The sequence below is a fragment of the Populus alba genome, chromosome 7 (genome assembly GCF_005239225.2).
Source record: "Populus alba chromosome 7, ASM523922v2, whole genome shotgun sequence".
Taxonomy (NCBI): domain Eukaryota; kingdom Viridiplantae; phylum Streptophyta; class Magnoliopsida; order Malpighiales; family Salicaceae; genus Populus; species Populus alba.
In genome coordinates this window covers 1,096,891-1,115,829 of record NC_133290.1, presented here as the reverse complement: position 1 = coordinate 1,115,829, position 18,939 = coordinate 1,096,891, and the positions used below count along the sequence as shown (strand labels likewise).

General features: G+C 37.3%; 2 protein-coding genes across 3 annotated transcripts; both read right to left on the bottom strand.

Moving 5' to 3' along the window:
• Positions 1-161: 161 nt before the first annotated feature.
• On the bottom strand, positions 162-4,189 carry LOC118059535 (GDSL esterase/lipase 4). Of its 2 annotated transcripts, none has more exons than XM_073410626.1 (5): positions 3,856-4,189; positions 3,638-3,750; positions 3,005-3,229; positions 872-1,127; positions 162-620 (listed from the first exon to the last, which is right to left on the bottom strand). In XM_073410626.1, exons 1-5 carry the CDS (start codon positions 4,124-4,126, stop codon positions 346-348), a joined length of 1,140 nt encoding a protein of 379 aa, XP_073266727.1. In that variant the 5' UTR covers positions 4,127-4,189; the 3' UTR covers positions 162-345. The 2 variants fall into 2 exon arrangements, with proteins under 2 accessions (XP_073266727.1, XP_034928309.1); XM_035072418.2 differs by having other exon boundaries at positions 165-620; positions 3,638-3,756; positions 3,856-4,184.
• Positions 4,190-13,917: 9,728 nt separating this feature from the next.
• Positions 13,918-18,323, bottom strand: LOC140955804 (uncharacterized). Its single transcript, XM_073410510.1, has 6 exons — positions 18,075-18,323; positions 15,356-16,269; positions 14,866-15,241; positions 14,448-14,585; positions 14,054-14,333; positions 13,918-13,928 (listed from the first exon to the last, which is right to left on the bottom strand). Exons 1-6 carry the CDS (start codon positions 18,321-18,323, stop codon positions 13,918-13,920), a joined length of 1,968 nt encoding a protein of 655 aa, XP_073266611.1.
• Between the last annotated feature and the right edge of the window lie 616 nt (positions 18,324-18,939).

The window sequence follows — 18,939 nt, the reverse complement described above, 5'->3', positions numbered from 1 at the left end:
TTTTCTCGCATACTAAATATCAAAGTTGATGATGAGATTTTTCCATCTTCAAGCTTTGAAAGATCCAATCAAGAACTGGTGATGACAGGTTCTAGTTTAGAAGACATGCGTTTAGTTCATAATAAAAAAGACGAAGAGGTGGTGCCCTCTTCATTAATTTGATGAGAACCAAGTTAGTAGATTAAGAAATGACTACTATGGAGCAGCAAAGGCGCGGCAGAAGCAAGCAGAAACTCCCCGCAAAGTCACGTCAGAAGAAATTCCAGAAGCACTAATAATAGATCTATATAATAACACACTGCTGACAAATATATATATATATATATAGAATACATTTAAGGAAAATTATTCATCTCGGGGAACTTCATATTCTTCTGATGAAATGATGACGGGTGTGGATTCGAGATCAAATAGCTGTCTTAAGTTAAATGGGGCTGCGATACTTGGTTTGCCATTCCAAAACAGATCAGCTAGAATCCGATAACCATGCTCAGTAGGATGCCATCCATCGAAGAACAGATATTCACTTGGATTTTTGCATAGTGTATATGGCTCTATTCCACAATGTGCTGCGTTATACATTCCATGGCCACAACAAGAATATCTTGATTCCTTGAAGCCTTCCCAACACGAACAACAAAGACGAGATTGAAAACAAAAGAGAAACACCAAATTATTAACTTGTCTTACATCTACAATATGATGATACAGATTGTTTTAAAATCATAGTTTGCTTTTTAGTGTGTCTCATGATGTGGCATTGTAACACTTGAGCATTACCAAACGATAAAGAGAGGAAGACAATGTGTAGCTTGCTTTGCTTCCTCACTAAAACCATAATATATATATTTATAAAAATCTATGTACTTACCGTAAGCCTTTGGGTCCTTTATCATATCAAAAAGGATGGTGTAGAAGTCTAGAATTGAGTATTTGAATCCTGAAAGTTTGCTTTCCAATTCCTTGATGGCTTTAGATGCAGCACTGTTATGCTTCTTTATCATCTCCAATGATGCTTCATCACATTCATCACCACGGAGTTCTTTGCTTTGTCTTATGGCTGGTAGGCAACCTCTTGGCCCTACATTTAAAATAGCAAATTTCCTTGCTCCAAAAGTGTACAATTCCTGCAAATGCCGACAATGAAAAATAAAATAGAATGAAGTTGCTCAATATGTAAATAATTACTTGTTAAATTTTACACACAATACACGTGTATGAATAAAGAAATATTTTCAGGTTTTTTATTGATTTATGTATACAACTACAAGCAAAGTCCTAGGTACCAGGATATATCTAAAATGATTTGTTTTAATAAGATTTCTTTTTTTAAGAAAAATAAACTAAAACAACATTCATTTAAAAAAAAAACATAAAAAAATCAAATGATTTTTTACCAAGCTATAATAAGGTTATACACTACCACAATCTTTACATTTAACGACGGATTTTTTCCATCGGTATTTGCACTATCATTCCGTTGATAATGAATTTATCAATGAAATCATTGATGAAAATGCTTTGTCGGTATATCTATTATCGGTAATTTTTTATCCGTCGGTAAAAAAAATATTACCAATGGAAAAGTGAGCAAAAAAAAATTATCCGCTTTATTCCGTTGGTATTTCTCTTCCCAAAATACCGTATGTATTCCATCGGTAATTATTTAAAAATATTTTTTTAAAAAATCTATTTTACAAAACTATAAAATAATTAAATTAATATAAATCAACACTCTATAAATGCTTGGAAAAAAGAAGAAGAAAATCAACTCAAACAAATTTGCAACAAATAAATAACACGAAAAAAAATTCAACTAAAAAACTTCATATGAAAAAAAAAAATTAAAATCCTATAAATAAATCAACTAAAAATTTATCTTATATGAAAAAAAAATAGTCCTACAACAACATTCATACAATTATTAGAAAACAAAAACAATTTAAAATAACATAAAAAAACAAATATAATGAAAAAAAAAAAAAAAAATCTTACTTTAATGTAGTTGCAAGTGAAGCTAAGAAGAGAAAAGAAAATCATAAAGTATACAGATTAAAAATAATTGAGAAGAAAAAAGAAGATAAGAGAAGAAGACATACTTGAGCATGGAGGAGAAGAGAAGTAGTTGAGGAGAAAAGAGAAGAAAAAAAAATGGATATTGATGTTTTTTACATATAGAAGAAGAAGAAGAAGAAGAAGAAAGGAGACGGGTATGTTGTGAAATTAGGGATTCGAGGCTTTTTATTGGGGCATTTTACCGACAGATAATTAAATATTAATATTTTTAATCATTCCGTAAATGATTCTATCTGTAATATTTAATTTAAATTTTTAATTTAATAAAAACATTTCAGAAACCTCCAAATATCACTGACGACTTTTCAATCTGTCGGTAATTCCGGCTATAAAATTTAATTTAATTTTAAATTTTAAATTAATCTAATTTTTTAAGAAAACCACCAAATAACACCGACGACTTTTCAATACATTGGTGATTTTGTTTGTAAAGAACAATAATTAACAATGCAATTGAGAATGAATAGTTCCAGAGCTTTCTAGAAAATACCAACGGAATTTTCAATTGGTGATTCCCTTTGTAATTGACATGATGAACAGTGTTCACACTTCACAATTTACTGACGGAATAAAATCCATCGGTAATTCTGTTGGTAAAAAAAACACATCATCGTTTTTTCTGCTTTGTTTTATTATTTTTTCTCATTATAATTCTCTCGGTATATACTGAGAGAATATTTCTGCTAGTAAAATCCATCAATAAATTACTGAGGGAAATGTTTCCTCGGTATTTCTATTTGTATTTATCAATTTTCTAGTAATGATAAATTGATTTGCCGGATCAGTTAGATTTGACATGGTTAATTTTCATTAACTTGATTCAAGTTTTTAATCAACTAATGAATAATAGGTCAATCAACTAAGCTAGGTTTAGTAACTCCTTATACAAGCACACACTACTGTTTATAAGAAATTTTATTGATATTACCTTTACAAAATCTGTCAAGTTACCCACCAAATTCTTCACAAATTCATCTTGCTCCAGCTGAGTAGCTTTAGGGTAATTATCAACAAAATAAGAGTAATCATTGCCTCCAACACAAGTCGCATAGACTGCTTGGCTCAGCCGTTTATTTGCCTCCTTGTCCCCAAGCTGCTCCTCCATCGAATTGGCCACGTTCTTGAAGTTGCTCAGTTGCATGCCAAGACTAATCTGGGGATGAGGAAATGGTAAGATTTTGAAGCACTGAAGTACATAAACCTTAGCTATTTCTACAAGTCCCGTGAAGTACTTTTTTGATATCAGTATTATATAATAATATAAATTATTTCTTGAAATTTTTTTTTCGATAGTTGAAGTTATTAGATTGAAATAATTATTTGATATTATATTAGAGCTTTGATGATCAAGTAGTCATAAATTTAAATCTTATCATCCCTATTTATTTGATAAAAATTAAACATAAAGTAATACAGGCATATGCAAATTTCAAGCCCAAATAGCTTTCATGTGAGAGGATGTGTTAGAGAATAATATAAATAATATCCTAAAACTTGACATAATTTTTTAAATTATTAATTTAAATTATTGAGTTGAGATAATTTTTTAATAATCACATACCACTTGAGGATCAGTTTCAGAAAAGACACCAGCTCCACCACTTGCGAAATTTACTCCATTAGTGAAATTAATACCAGGTTGTAAATATGGGGGGACGAACGATTGACCTATCTCTGTTGCTGCATGTAATCATCCATTAGAAAAGAAAAATTAAATTAACCCAAAAACTTAACAACAATTTCGAAAAATGATTCATATTATATTTTTCCAAAACTTACCGATGAAGTCGACAATGAGACGGCCATCGGTGAATCTCCCAGTAGGAAAGTGGAAGAAGGTTTCTCCATATGGCCAATAATTTGCTCTATCCGAAACGCTGAGATTGATATAGTTATCGTTTCCTGCATCAAAGATTGAATCTCCAAATATGAACATGGCAACATGTCTTTTTGGCTGTCTAGAGTGATCACAGAGGGTGATTTCTGGGATGAGAAGGCTGGCAAGGAAATTGAGCAGAAGAAAATTGAAGGTTAATTTTGATGCAGCCATTACTTATCTGTTCCCAATGTCGCTTCGCTCTTCTCTTTCACTTAGTTATATAGTGGTCACACAATATCCTTGCATGTTGACAACTTATAATCTCAAAAAAAAAAAAAAGGGGGGGGGGGGGAGGCTTGGAATGTGGACAGATGAAATAAAAGCTTTATTAAATTTCTTTTAATTTTAATATATAAAGATGCGTTATTTTAAATTATCCAAGAAAAGATTTGATCCTAATCAAAACTCAAACTGATTTAAATAAAAAATAATTGTTGTTTTTTTAAAAAAATTGATAAGTTAAAGTTTTAAACTACCTTCTCAGACCTCTTAGATGATGAAAGATGATAAACAACTCTGATTTGGACACTTCGGACACGTTACAGCAATTCAGACAGTAAGTCAAAGGCTAGTTAGTTGAATCTTTATGAATTTATACAACTGAAGGTATCGATATTTATTTTTTATAAACTACAATTAAAAATATTTTTTTAAAAATCATAAATATGAAGAGATGATGTCATAGAGGAGTGATTACAATTCGCATCCGCTGGTCAAAGAATTTCCTTCAAACAGAAAGTCGAGAAAGTCGTCAAGGATCCTTCTTCACATTTATCACCACGGAGTTCTTTCCTTGGTCTTATATATGGCTGGTAGGCAACCTCTTGGCCCTCCATTTAAAATAGCAAATTCCATTGCTCCCACATTGAGCAATTCTTGTAAATGCGATAAGAAAAAAAATATTATAGTCGCTCAATATGGAAATAATTTACTTGTTAAATTTTACACACAATAATATATAAATATATTAAATCTACTCGTCACATGACCCGATTCAAGATTTAATTTATGGATTAAATAAGTTGGTCTAAATTAATCCAAAATAATCTAATTTTATTTATAAAAAATGATATTTACTCAAAACAATTCAAGCAAAACAAGTTTTTTTGAATTATTACAACTCAGTTAGTTAAGAGTTGCAGCAATTCTGATTGATAAATAAAGGAAGTAGCTGCATCTTCCCTTCCATTTCTTTCAAATGATCATCAACTAGCCATTCCACCATCTAAAGTCCTACCAGTCAAAGGTAATAAACCATAGGCTAGTTGGTTGAATCTTTAGACTAGATAATGCCAAATACATTATTTAACTGAATAGATTGTTAACTGAATATCTTTTTTAGTGCAGTGATGTGTATTATATTAATAGATCAGTGTGTGTTTTATATATGTTATTTTAAAAATAAAATTCATGTTTCAAAAGATTAAAGTCATGTATCTCTAAGCTCAGTCACACTATGAGTTCAAATACATGTAGTTCTGGAAAGCTGCGTACCACACACAACATCCTCGAGCTCTGTTATACATTAAGCCTAATTACGTTAATTCAATTATTTTTTTCATCTTAACAGCGCGATTCTGAGTGGCTGAAAAGAAGTGATGTGGAAGAAGTCTTTTCACCTATTGATATCGACAAAATAGAAGAGCTTATCATTGACGTAGATGGTCTCTCATACCGGATTAGGAAACTAGAGGGCAGCCATGTTTTGTTTACTTTCAACACAGTGGATGATATGTTATTATCATTCTATCATTGCTCGGATTGGTTCGAATCTCCAAGGCCTTAATTAGAGCTACTCAGATCAGGGCTTTGAAAGATGATGTTGTCTAAATCCATGCATGGGATATAAATTTCTTTGAGAAAGTTTGTTCTTCTTTTAGCAGATTTGGTCACCTTGACAAAGCCACTGCTGAAAAGCAAAGATTAGATGTTATTCGTTGCTTCGTAAGTAGGAGGACATGTTTAAGTGATGTGTTTTCTCGCATACTAAATATCAAAGTTGATGATGGGATTTTTCCATAATCAAGCTTTGAAAGATCCAATCAAGAACTCGTGATGACAAGTTCTAGTTTAGAAGACATGGGTTTAGTTCATAATAAAAAAGACGAAGAGGTGGTGCCCTGTTCATTAATTTGATGAGAACCAAGTTAGTATATTAAGAAATGACTACTATAGAGCAGCAAAGGCGTGGCAGAAGCAAGCAGAAACTCCCCGCAAAGTCACGTCAGAAGAAATTCCAGAAGCAGGGTCAGTGGAACGAGTCCTTGTGGAAGGATTTGAAGTATCGTTAAATCGGCAACCAGAGGCAGATTCCAAGCAGCAACTCCAGATTCCAGGCAGACTCCAGACGCGAATAGATGCGAACATCTTTGCTTGTGGTCGGTCAAGGAAGATGGTATCTATTTTAGCAATGATACAGAAAAGTGGAATCGGGAGTGTCAAGTGGTAAAGGAAGTTTTCTAATTCAATAAATAATCATAAATAATAAGAAAGATACATCGCAATGATATTGTTTGCTTGGCTAATTTTTATTTTCCTTTTCTTTCATGGTTACCACATTTTTGCTGTGTTATTTGCCATCTTTTCCTGTGAATCTACAGAGAAATTAAGTGATATTTTGGTGCAAGGGCAGGAGGGTAATAGAGACTAGAGGGCAGTGCCTCTTGCAAAGATTTCGACTTTTTTTCTAGAAGGTAATAGATGTTGGCCAGCGCTATGCCATGGTTCCATATTTTTCCAGTAAAAACCATGTTTAGGTGTCGTCAATCGTAGTCATGTTTCATTAAACACCTTAAGTAGCTTAAGATAAACAAATTAGCAAGGAGGAGTGTGTGTGTGTGTGTGTGTGTATGAAGCTAAGAAGAAAGAATGGGAAGAGAGACTAGGTTTATTTCCATGGCTTTGAGTTAGAGAGCATAAATTTAATACATTTAAGTTACAAATTAAGTTTTTTTTTTTTGAAGGATAAAGCGCAACTTAAGATAAACCAAAGCAAAGAAAACCATACAAAATCCATCCAAATGAGCTGAAACTAAACATTCCTCAACAAAACAAAACAGAAAATACTCAAAGACATAATGGGAGAAGAAACAATAGCAAGCCCATAGAAAAATGGTGGATTCAAAGCCAGGCAACAAATTAAGTAACAAAAGGAAAATTATTCATCTTGGAGAACTTCATACTCTTCTGATAAAATGATGGGTGTAGATTCGAGATCAAATAGCTGTCTTAAGTTTTATGGGGCTGCGATACTTGGTTTGCATCCATCGAAGAATATATATAGAATACATTTAAGGAAAATTATTCATCGTGGGGAACTTCATATTCTTCTGATGAAATGATGATGGGTGTCGATTCGAGATCAAATAGCTGTCTTAAGTTATATGGAGCTGCGATACTTGGTTTGCCATTCCAAAACAGATCAGCTAGAATCCGATGACCATTCTCAGTAGGATGCCATCCATCGAAGAACAGGTATTCACTTGGATTTTTGCATAGTTTATATGGCTCTATTCCACAATGTGCTGCGTTATACATTCCATGGCCACAACAAGAATATCTTGATTCCTTGAAGCCTTCCCAACACGAACAGCAAAGACACATCGAAAACAAAAAGGAAACACATACAGTTGGTAAAATCTAGCAAAAACGAGTGATTAGGAAGAGCATTGATATATAGGACGTAGCCCAGTGAGACTACATTATCACAATGGATCCATTGATGGGTCTATTGACATGTTAATATGCCAAACAATCTATCGGCACTCGTACAATCAAATAAATCAATTTTAACATATATCTTGAAGCGGTAAACACCAAGCTATTAACTTGTCAACTGCTTACATCTACAATCTATGCATGATAATTGTTGTACAGCCCACTTAAACCCCATTTTAGAGTTAGAAAAACCCTTTGTTTCAATTTTTTATAAAAATTGAATTTTAAAATCAAGATCAACCTATCAATCACCTAACCCGTGATTTAAGCTTTAAATGAAGTCTAAGTCGGGTTGAGTCATTTAAGTATGCTTAAAAGAGAGTAATCAATGTAAATTTATTAATGTGTCTCATGATGTGGTCATTACAAAATGATAAAGAGTGGAAAACAATGCGTGGCTTGTTTTGCTTCCTCACTAAAACCCTAATATTATCAAAATCTATGTGTCGCACGTGTGGCGGCGCGCGGCGATCGTCCACTACCAACCCTTCATGAGGGTGTGGTGTGTCTATTTGGCGTGGAAAAAATGGTGAGACAAGGAGTTCTTTGTCTCTAAGCTAAAAAATGGACTGGGAGTCGCCACCTAGTATTCTGGTTACTAGGAACCCTAACTGGTCTCAGAGATGGGGTACGAAGACTGGTTGCGTAAAGGGAAGGTGTTAGCACCCCAACTACGCCCTACCTAAGGTAGGCTGCATTATTTTGTCTAATAAAATCTAAGTCACGTGGTGGTTTCCTATTGTCCAGGATATGCATTACATGTAATGTCATACCCCGGGTTCTATTGTCCAAACAAAAAAAGAATTAAATATTCGGAATACGCATTACGTGTAATGTCATACCCCAGGTTTTATTGTCCAAAAAAAATAAAAATTAAATATCCGGAATATGCATTACGTGTAATGTCATACCCCAGGTTTTATTGTCCAAAAAAAAAAGAATTAAATATCCGGAATATGCATTACGTGTAATGTCATACCTCAGGTTTTATTGTCTAAAAAATAAAAATTAAATATCCGGAATATGCATTACGTGTAATGTCATACCCCAGGTTTTATTGTCCAAAAAATAAAATTTTTGTTGTTTTTGAAATATTGGCCAATATTCTCTTGACTTTAATAAACTGGTTATTAAAGCCAAAATGCATGCTAAAATATATTTTTTTTTGTGTATGAAAAATACAATATGAATTTTTTAGCTTTGAGACACTTGGCCGTATGCACAAAAACATTTTTTCTCTTTTTTTTTTTTTTTTGTATTTTTGTGGAAGTTTTTGACGAAAACCGGGTATTTGAAAATCAGATTTTTGTATTTTTTAACAACATAAAAACAAATATCACCCAATATTAATCAAAATGACATAAAAATTACGCGGAAAAATTATAAAATGCTGAAACAAATATTTTTGATTTTTTTTTTGAAATGGGCCGGGTCAGGCCCAAATACATGGGTTGGGCCGAACCTGGCCCAAATGCATGGGCTGGTTACTGTCCACATAGTAACCGGGTTACTGTGCGCACAGTAACCAAAGAATTAATTAGCGTGTATAGTAAACGGGGTTACTGTGCACACAATAACCGTGAATTAATTAGCCAGTTACTGTGCACAGCACAGTAACTAGCACAGTAACTAGCTAATTAATCTTCATCTGGTGCAGAACGTAAACGTTCTGCATGCAGATGAAGCCGAAGCCGAAGCAAAAAAAATGGCAGTGGAGAAAGTTACCTGGAACGGTGGCGACGCTGGCGGCAGCGGAGGCGGCGGAGGCGGTGTAGTAGTCGGCTGCTGTCCTCTTTCTTTCTCTCCTCTGTTTCTGTTCACCATCACCTTGGGTCAGTTTTTCTTCGTTATTCCCTCTCTCTGTTCTGCTCCTCTTCTTCCTCTTCGGTTCTGCTGTGGCGGTGGCAGTGTCGATGGTGCAGGATGGCGGTGGCAGCTGCTGTTGCTCTTCTTCTCCAGTACTCCTTTCTTGTCCCTTCCCTTTCTCTTCTCTGTTTCAGTGGCTGGTTTTCCCTTTCTTCTTCTGTCTTCTTCTTCAGTTTCCCTCCTCTTTTCTACAACCCCTCTCTCACGTTGTTCTCAGCTTTTTCTTCTCCCTTTCGGTCCCTCTTCAAAAAGCTTAGTTCTCTCTCTCCCTCACGGTTTTCTTTCAACAATACTGCCAGCCCTCCCCTCTGTTTTTTTCTCTTTTCTCTCCTCCCCCTTTGCGTGTTGCTGTTCTTCCTCCATTTATAGCCCGTGAGCATGTGTTTTTTTTTTCATCGTGGGGTCATGCGGCGGCTGGTCGGGCGCGGCTGTCCAGGCGTGCCTCCCTCAGTTTCGGCGGTGCGGTAGGTGGTCGGCCAATGTCTTCGGTCGGTGGGCTGGAGGGACCAACACCATTAATTATACATTCTTTTTCCTTCTTTACTGCTGTATGTTAGGCGGGGAAGAAAGGGGAACAGTGCCGTTCAAAACGGCATCGTTTAGCCTTTTTTTTTTTTTTAAGTATGAAACGGCGTCGTTTTGGATAAAACGCGCCGTTTCATTTAAAAATGGCGCCAGAACGCGCCAAATTCCAAATCAGCCCTCAATCATCTTTTTCTTTTCAATTGCGTCCCTGCCAATTTCGGTCCCTGCCCCCATAGTTGGCCGAGTTTTTCACTTTGGTCCTTGGCCTTTGATTTATGCAATTCAGCCCTTAATTGATCAATAAACTTCTAATTTCTTCAATTAGGCCCCTGAATCGATTCAATACAGCTCCCTCTATATTCGCGCCTTTTCCAAATTGGTCCCTGGTTTCGGATTTTCGCAATTAAGCCCCTAATTGGCCCTTAAACTTCAAAATTCATGCAATTAAGCCCCTGATTTGGCCTAATAAATTTCTAAAAAATATATTTTGGCCCCAGAACTTAAATTTTTTCTAATTAAAGCCCAAATTGATTTAAAAATCAATTTTTCTCGCAATCCAAACCCCTAAAAATCCCATTAAAAATCCAATCATGTCCATAAACCTTCAAATTTAGGCTTTTTCCTCAAAATTCAAATTTTCCTTCTAAATAGGGCTCTCATCCTTCAAGAATATACTGCCAAAAATCCAATCTTTGTATTTTTAACCTCCTGGACCAATTTTCTGACCATTTTATGAGCGCTTCCCCCCTTTGTTATTTTTCTAACCTCCTTTGGCTATTTATTTATTTGTTTTTTTTTTATTATTTGTTTTTTTACGGGGACCCAAAAATGGGTTACAATAGATGCCCCCTCTTTACAATGCTTACGAAGCAAGGACTTTGCAAAGTAAGTTTTGTAAAGATAAACAAAAGTAAACTTCCGAAACTGATCTTCTCATAACTTGGTTGATCTGAAACCCTTCATTTATAGCAATTCTCTCCAACCAGAACTAAAATCTTTGTGTGGCTAGGCTAAACTGAGATCCCTTCGCCGATCCCCTTCAACCAGAACCGAAAAAATCCTTTCCAATCAGGTTAAACTGAGAGCTCTTCGCCGATCCCTTTTAACCATAACCAAGGTCTGTGTGGTTGGGCTGAACTGAGATCCTTTCGCTGATCCCCTTTAACCAGAACCAAAATCAAATCCTTTCCAATTAGGTTAAACTGAGATCTCTTCGTCGATCCCCTTTAACCATAACCAAGGTCTGTGTGGTTGGGCTGAACTGAGATCCTTTCGCTGATCCCCTTCAACCAGAACCAAAATCCTTTCCAATTAGGTTAAACTGAGATCCCTTCGCCGATCCCCTTTAACCATAACCAAGGTCTGTGTGGTTGGGCTGAACTGAGATCCTTTCGCTGATCCCCTTCAACCAGAACCAAAATCCTGTGTGGTTGGGCTGAACTAAGATCCCTTCGCTGATCCCTTCAACCAGAACCAAAATCAAATCCTTTCCAATTAGGTTAAACTGAGATCTCTTTGTCGATCCCCTTTAACCATAACCAAGGTGTGTGTAGGGTTGGGCTGAACTGAGATCCCTTCGCCGATCCCCTTCAACCGGAACCAAAATCAAATCCTTTCCAATTAGGTTAAACTGAGATCTCTTCGCCGATCCCCTTTAACCATAACCAAGGTGTGTGTGGTTGGGCTGAACTGAGATCCTTTCGCTGATCCCCTTCAACCAGAACCAAAATCCTTTCCAATTAGGTTAAACTGAGATCCCTTCGCCGATCCCCTTTAACCATAACCAAGGTCTGTGTGGTTGGGCTGAACTGAGATCCTTTCGCTGATCTCCTTCAACCAGAACCAAAATCCTGTGTGGTTGGGCTGAACTGAGATCCCTTCGCCGATCCCCTTCAACCAGAACCAAAATCAAATCCTTTCCAATTAGGTTAAACTGAGATCTCTTCACCGATCCCCTTTAACCATAACCAAGGTGTGTGTAGGGTTGGGCTGAACTGAGATCCCTTCGCCGATCCCCTTCAACCGGAACCAAAATCAAATCCTTTCCAATTAGGTTAAAATGAGATCTCTTCGTCGATCCCCTTTAACCATAACCAAGGTGTGTGTGGTTGGGCTGAACTGAGATCCCTTCGCTGATCCCCTTCAACCCGAACCAAAATCCTGTTGTGGTTAATCCTGCGATTCCTTCTGGCAATCTCCTTTAACCATAAATATGTTCCTTCTTCAAGATGATAAGGTTTGAATTGAAAATTCTTCTTGATTGATCTTCCTATTCCTTTGAGATTTCCCTAATGTTAGAGTTTATCTCATCTTCTTCCCATTCCAGGGTCAAAACCATGAATCTTTGTTGTTTCTCCAAATCAACAATTCTTTCTTTGACCCTAATCTTGCTGGACTATTGAGGATTTTTTTTTTTTTACCAAGTCAACAAAAATGTTTGATGCAATGCTTTGTGGTTGGATGCCATGCATGCATCCTTACCTGTTTTGGAAACATAGGTCCCCTCACATCCTTCAATTTCTGACACTCTCTCTTGATACGACCTTGTTCATGTGCTCGCAATGGCATGCTGGATTCCTTTCTCATCAAGTCTCTTCTTTCCATCTCATCCCAGGGAAGAAGATCCCCAACCTTGTCATTAGGTGACCCTTTTTCTAAAATGCATGCTTTGTCGCTGCTTCTTACATGCTCTCTTATCAGTGCTTTTAATTTGTTTTTCTCGAATTAAAGGCTTTTTGGTTTTCGTTCCAACAACGCAACAAAATCTTTTCCAAAAAATCCTTCAAAAGACTTGAATTTGTACATGACAACCGGAACCTTCAAAATATGCATCAAAAACTCTTTTAAGCAAATCCTATTTTGGTTTCTGGACTGCGGTTTGTCTTTAAGCCAAGGCTTTTATCCAAGGTGGCCTTCTGTTTAAGCTTTAAGTATCTGTATCTATGTGAAGAAACCGTGTAGAAAAGGGAAATGTTTCCTAAAAGCGGATTATCACTCATTTGTCAAATCCTGTGAGATATGAGACCAACGTTTATTAACTCAAATTATGTGCACTTGATTATAAAGGACTTCTGAATGCTTGTAATGTAGGCTATGTCTATGGGATATGAAAGAAAAGGACGCTTTAAGGCTCAACGGTGTTTGAGGGTTTAAGGACTTAAGACCACTCTTTTTGAAACTGACTCATAGGTTGCATTTGGAGAAGCCTGCTTAAGGATCCTCCTCTTGGTCTTCAAGCATTATCAAACCATCATCTTTTTTCTTTTTCTTTTCATGGGATTGCCCCCAATTGTGGGGTTCTAACTTTCAAATATCTAAGTCCTCGTTTCTTTCTCTCCTTTTTTCTGTGTTTTGTCAACCCCTTTCTTTTTCTCTTTTTTTTTTCTCACCATTGTTTTCATCCTTAACAAAAGATCTCTTATTGCCCCCAGTGTAGGGTGTGGTCTTAGTCGGGTTTTTATAAAGAAGAAACTCAATCCGGCTCAAATGGGGACTACAAAGGATAAAATTTTTAGAAAGTGAAGGGATGACAAAGATGGCCTTTCCTCATTTCAAAACGCACATTACTAGGATTGATAAACCTTGTTCTTATCTTGGAAGGAAACATGCTATCAGGGGCAGGGTTTCATCATATGGTTAGCTTTAGGGTTTGCTTGGTTCAGTCACCTTTTTACTAGGAATAACTTAAATTTCATTTTTGAGCGTTTTATGATATATTCCTTGTAATCATGCACAAAACCGATTCTTTCGAGAGATTTTTTCAGAGAGAAACAAATTACGCATTGTGAGATCCATGCAATGAAAAAAAGGGTTCTTTACACAAAGAAATCATGGCCAAACTTGCTTTATTAATTTTAGGAGAAAGCTGAACACATTAGACATAATATCTCTTTACAGAATCAGAATTCACAGGTCTGGCTAGATCTTCTCCATCCATTCTAGACAACTTCAAAGCTCCTCCTGAGAAAGCCTTCTTCACTATATAGGGACCTTCATAATTTGGGGCCCATTTGCTTCGATCTTCTCCTGGTAAAGCCAATAGTTTCTTTAGCACTAGATCTCCTTCCTGGAATATGCGAGGTCGGACCTTCTTGTCATATGCCTTGGCCATCCTTTTCTGGTAAAGTTGGTGATGACAGATTGCAGCCAACCTCTTTTCACTGATCAGGTTTAACTGTTCATATCTTACTTTGGCCCATTCAGCTTCTTCTAATCCTGAATCCATTAAAACCCTCAACGAAGGTATTTCTACTTCCAAAGGCATCACCGCCTCCATTCCATATACCAGAGCATACGGAGTAGTTCCTGTCGAGGTCCTTACTGCAGTGCGATATGCATGGAGAGCGAACGACAACATCTCATGCCAATCCTTGTAAGTGATTACCATCTTCTGAATAATTTTCTTGATGTTCTTGTTGGCTGCTTCCACGGCACCATTCATCTTGGGCCTATATGGTGAGGAATTTGAATGCTTGATTTTCCACTTGGTGCAAAGCTCCACGATCATTTTGCTATTGAAATTCTGTGCATTATCGATCACTATCTTGTCTGGTGGACCATATCGACAAATCAAAATCTTTTTTCTATAACTTCTTTCACCACTTTCTGTGTTACATGAGCATACGAACTGGCTTCTACCCATTTCGTGAAGTAGTCAATAGCTATGAGGATGAATCTATGCCCATTGCTGGCTTTTGGGTTAACTGGTCCAATCACATCAATTCCCCCACATTCGCAAATGGCCAAGGAGATGTTAGGTTAATCAGAGGGGTTGGAGGTGCATTGACCTTATCACTATGTACCTGACACTTGTGACATTTCCTGACATAGTCGATGCAGTCTTTTTCTAATGTCATCCAGAAGTAACCGGCCCTTTGTATCTTCCTTGCTACCATATGCCCGTTAGCATGAGTTGAACAAATCCCTTCATGCACCTCCCGTAAAGCATTTTTAGCATTTGTCTCATTCAAACACCTTAGCAAAGTTCCCTCAAATGATCTTTTATACAGAATCTCTCCGTCCAGGTAGAAATCCATGGCCAGCCTTCTTAGGGTTTTCTTATCCATCTTCGAAGCTCCTACTGGATATTCCTGATTTTGCAACAAATTCTTGATATCGTAGTACCAAGGCTTTCCATCTACCTCTCCTTCAACTGAGTAGCAATGAGCTGGGTTATTTCTGATGTCTATGTGTACGGGATGTACCTTATGCCCGAGATCCATTGTTGCCATAGCAGCTAACGTGGCCAAAGCATCCGCAAAATGGTTCCCTTCTCTTCCTAGATGGGTGAACCTTATCTCTTCGAATTCTTCTGACAGTGTGGATAAATATTCCTGGTATGGCCTCAACTTTTCTTCCTTTGTTTGCCACTCTCCTTTCACCTGACAGATAATCAACATTGAGTCCCCATATACATCTATCTTTCTGATCTTCAACTCTAATGCAGCTCCTAAACCCAAGATATAAGCCTCATATTCTGCAGTATTATTGGTACATTCAAAACACAATTTAACTGAAACTGGATATTGTTTCTGGTCAGGAGAGATGATCACCGCACCGGCCCCATTACCATAAACATTTACTGCTCCGTCAAAAAACATGGTCCACCAATCTGTCTTCTCTTCTCCCACTACTGATAATACATTTTCATTAGGGAAATCAAAATCTAATGGCTCATAATCTTCCACCGCATTATCAGCCAAGTGGTCTGCAATGGCGCTTCCTTTCACGGCTTTCCTTGTTGTATAAACTATGTCATATTCTGACAACAGAACTTGCCACCTGGCAATTCGACTTGAGAGATAGGGCTTGTCACAGATGTACCTTAGTGGATCCACCTTTGAAATCAACAAAGTGGTGTGGTACAACATGTAATGTCGCAATCTTTTCGTCGCCCATACCAATGCACAACAGAGTTTCTCTATCACCGTGTATCTAGACTCACATTCGGTGAACTTCTTACTAAGGTAATAAATGGCCCTCTCTTTCCTTCCAGTTTCATCATGCTGACCCAATACACACCCCATAGCTGTTTCAGTTACTGTCAAATACAGTATTAAAGGCCTTCTTGATACAGGAGGAACAAGCAAAGGCGGATTTTGTAAGTATTGCTTGATTTTATTGAATGTCTCCTCGCACTCCTCATTCCAAATCCCCGGATTCTTTTTCCTCAATAGCCGAAAGACAGGTTCACACGTTGTGGTTAGCTGAGCTATAAATCTGGCAATATAGTTCAATTTCCCAAGAATCCTCTCACCTCTTCTCCGTTTTGGGGAATGGCATGGATTGGATGGCTTTCACCTTATCAGGATCCACCTCTATACCTTTATCACTTACCCACGAATCCGAGCAACTTTTCCTGACTTAACTCCAAAATGAACATTTGGCAGGGGTTGAGCTTCAGTTCATATTTTCTCAAATGCTCAAATAACTTTCCTCAAAACCTTTACATGTCGTCTTCCTCTTGGACTTGGCAATCATATCATCTACATACACTCAATTTCCTTATGCATCATATCATGGAATAAAGTTGACCATGGCTCTCTGATAAGCTGGCTCCTGCATTCTTCAAACCAAATGGCATAAACTTTGTAAGCAAAAAGGTTCCCCATGGTGTAACAAAAGTCGTTTTTTGCCTTATGCTTCTAGAGCATCTTATCTAGTTGTATCCCGAGAAACCATCCATAAAGGAATATGTGGAACTACGTGCAGCATTGTCCACCAAAACATCTATATGTGGCAACGGAAATCATCCTTTGGGGCCTAGCTTTATTCAAATTTCAGAAATCACACAGACTCTAATCTTTCCCTCCTTCTTTGGTACGACAACAATGTTGGATACCCATTGTGGATACTTGACTACTTCCAGAAAGCCTGCATTCCATTGTTTCTCGAGTTTTGTCTTAACTTTGATCCAAACATCCGGGTGAGCTCTCCTCCAACTTCTGCTTGACTGGCTTGCAACCTTCCTCCAGCGGTATCTTATGCAACGACGATATTTCTATCCAAACCAGGCATATCCTCGTAGGACCAAGCGAAAACATCTACATATTCTTGTAAGAGGGCCTTTATTTTTATTCTTTCCTCAAGAGTGGATTTAAGGTCCCTATTTTTCAATTCTTTTTTAATCTGATCATTACCCACGTTTATGGTTTCTAGTTCTTCCGCAGCTGGTTCCAGGTTTGTTCATGTTGCTCTACTAACTTTGTAAAATTCCTTAACATTGCTTTTCATCCCATTCTTCTCCTTCCACGGTGATAACATGTTCGTTAAAGTTTGGCCATTCATTCTCGATGCTAAGTGTATGTGATGTTTGTGGAAGATCCGCTTTTCAGGGTTCCTGAAAGCGGAAAGTGTTTTGGTGTAAATGCACAGATAAAGGGACAAATTTGGAAAACGCATGATCTCATTACTTCAAACAAAAGATGGGCCTCAAAGACAACGGCAAATCTAATTGACATCATGAGCCTTGAATTGTCAACTAGGGAAAATAAAGCAAACAAAAGCAATTGACAAAAGCAGGTTAAAGCAGACAAAGTTGGTTTTACATTTTAAACACTACTGGGGCTTCTTGAGTCACCCCAGTTTTGGAAACTTCTCGCCATCGGCTAGCTTTCGAATGAAGGCTTTAGCAGAGACTTCTTCCAGGGTGTGGATAGTCAGTTTGTGGGAGTGCCTCATCCTTTCCTCCCGCTACGCATCTTCATGTCATCTCCTTCCCCTTCATCCTCCTTCAAAGTGTTTATGCTCATATTTGATAGTTGTTGACCAAGGCTTTCTGCTCCTTTATCGGGTTGCATTATATATATGCAACTTTTGGGAATGTCACTCTAAGGGGAGGGATTTCAAGCTTCTCTTCTTCAGGCTCTCTCCCTTCAATCCTAGCCATTCTTCTTTCCTTGGGGCTTCTCCGACTAGCAGCCATTGATGATCCTCTTTTGTAGGTTTTATATCCCAGCCAAATCTTTGATCAGCACAATTCATCTTTGTTAGGTTAGCCCATTTTTGGTACCTTAGTTATAAGATTACACACAGAAAAGGGGATCCCACGTTCCAAGAAACAATGAGCTGCCATCCTTGCTGCTTCTGAGATCTTTGGCTTATTTAGTACTGTATTTTCAGGTACCCAGTCAATATTTACAATCTCAAAAGCATGGATATTATCATCCTTACAATCTTCCGCTTCAATGAAAGGTATGGCTACATTCTTTATCATGGAGATTGTTTCCTCAGCTTTGACAGTCACCAGCATCCCGTTCATGATATACTTCAAGCATTGGTGTAATGATGAAGTTACCGCCCCAGCCGCATGGATCCAAGGTCTTCCTAACAACATACTATAGGAAGGGTGGATATCCATAACTTGAAATGTTATTAAGAACATTTGCGGCCCCACATATAGCTCCATTTCTAAAATCCCCATTACTGGTCGAGGTGAGCCGTCATATGCTCTGACCACCATGGTAACTTGGCTTTATATGAGATGCATCGATCGCATTTCTTCGAGCATTGGCTCTAATGATCCGTGCATGAATAGCAAGGCTCGATTCTCAATTTTTTCTAAAGAATGCATCTGTCTCAGCCAAGCTTTGTCGATACGAAAGATGTCTCTTCCCCACCCTTCGAGCATTGGCTCTAATGATGTCCGTGCATGAATAGCGCTTCATCCATTTGCTCGTCTACTTTGGCCATCTTCTCCATAAGCAACATGTTGTTCCGATTCAATGTATTGTTGTTGGTGTCGATCTGTTTCTTTATCGTTTTTCTGAAGCTTTCAACCTTTCGATCAACTGCTTTACCCTTTTTTCTGTTCTTTTGTCAAACTTCAACTTCAACATCCTAAATTTCATTTTTCTTAGCTACCAAATTCTGCTTAT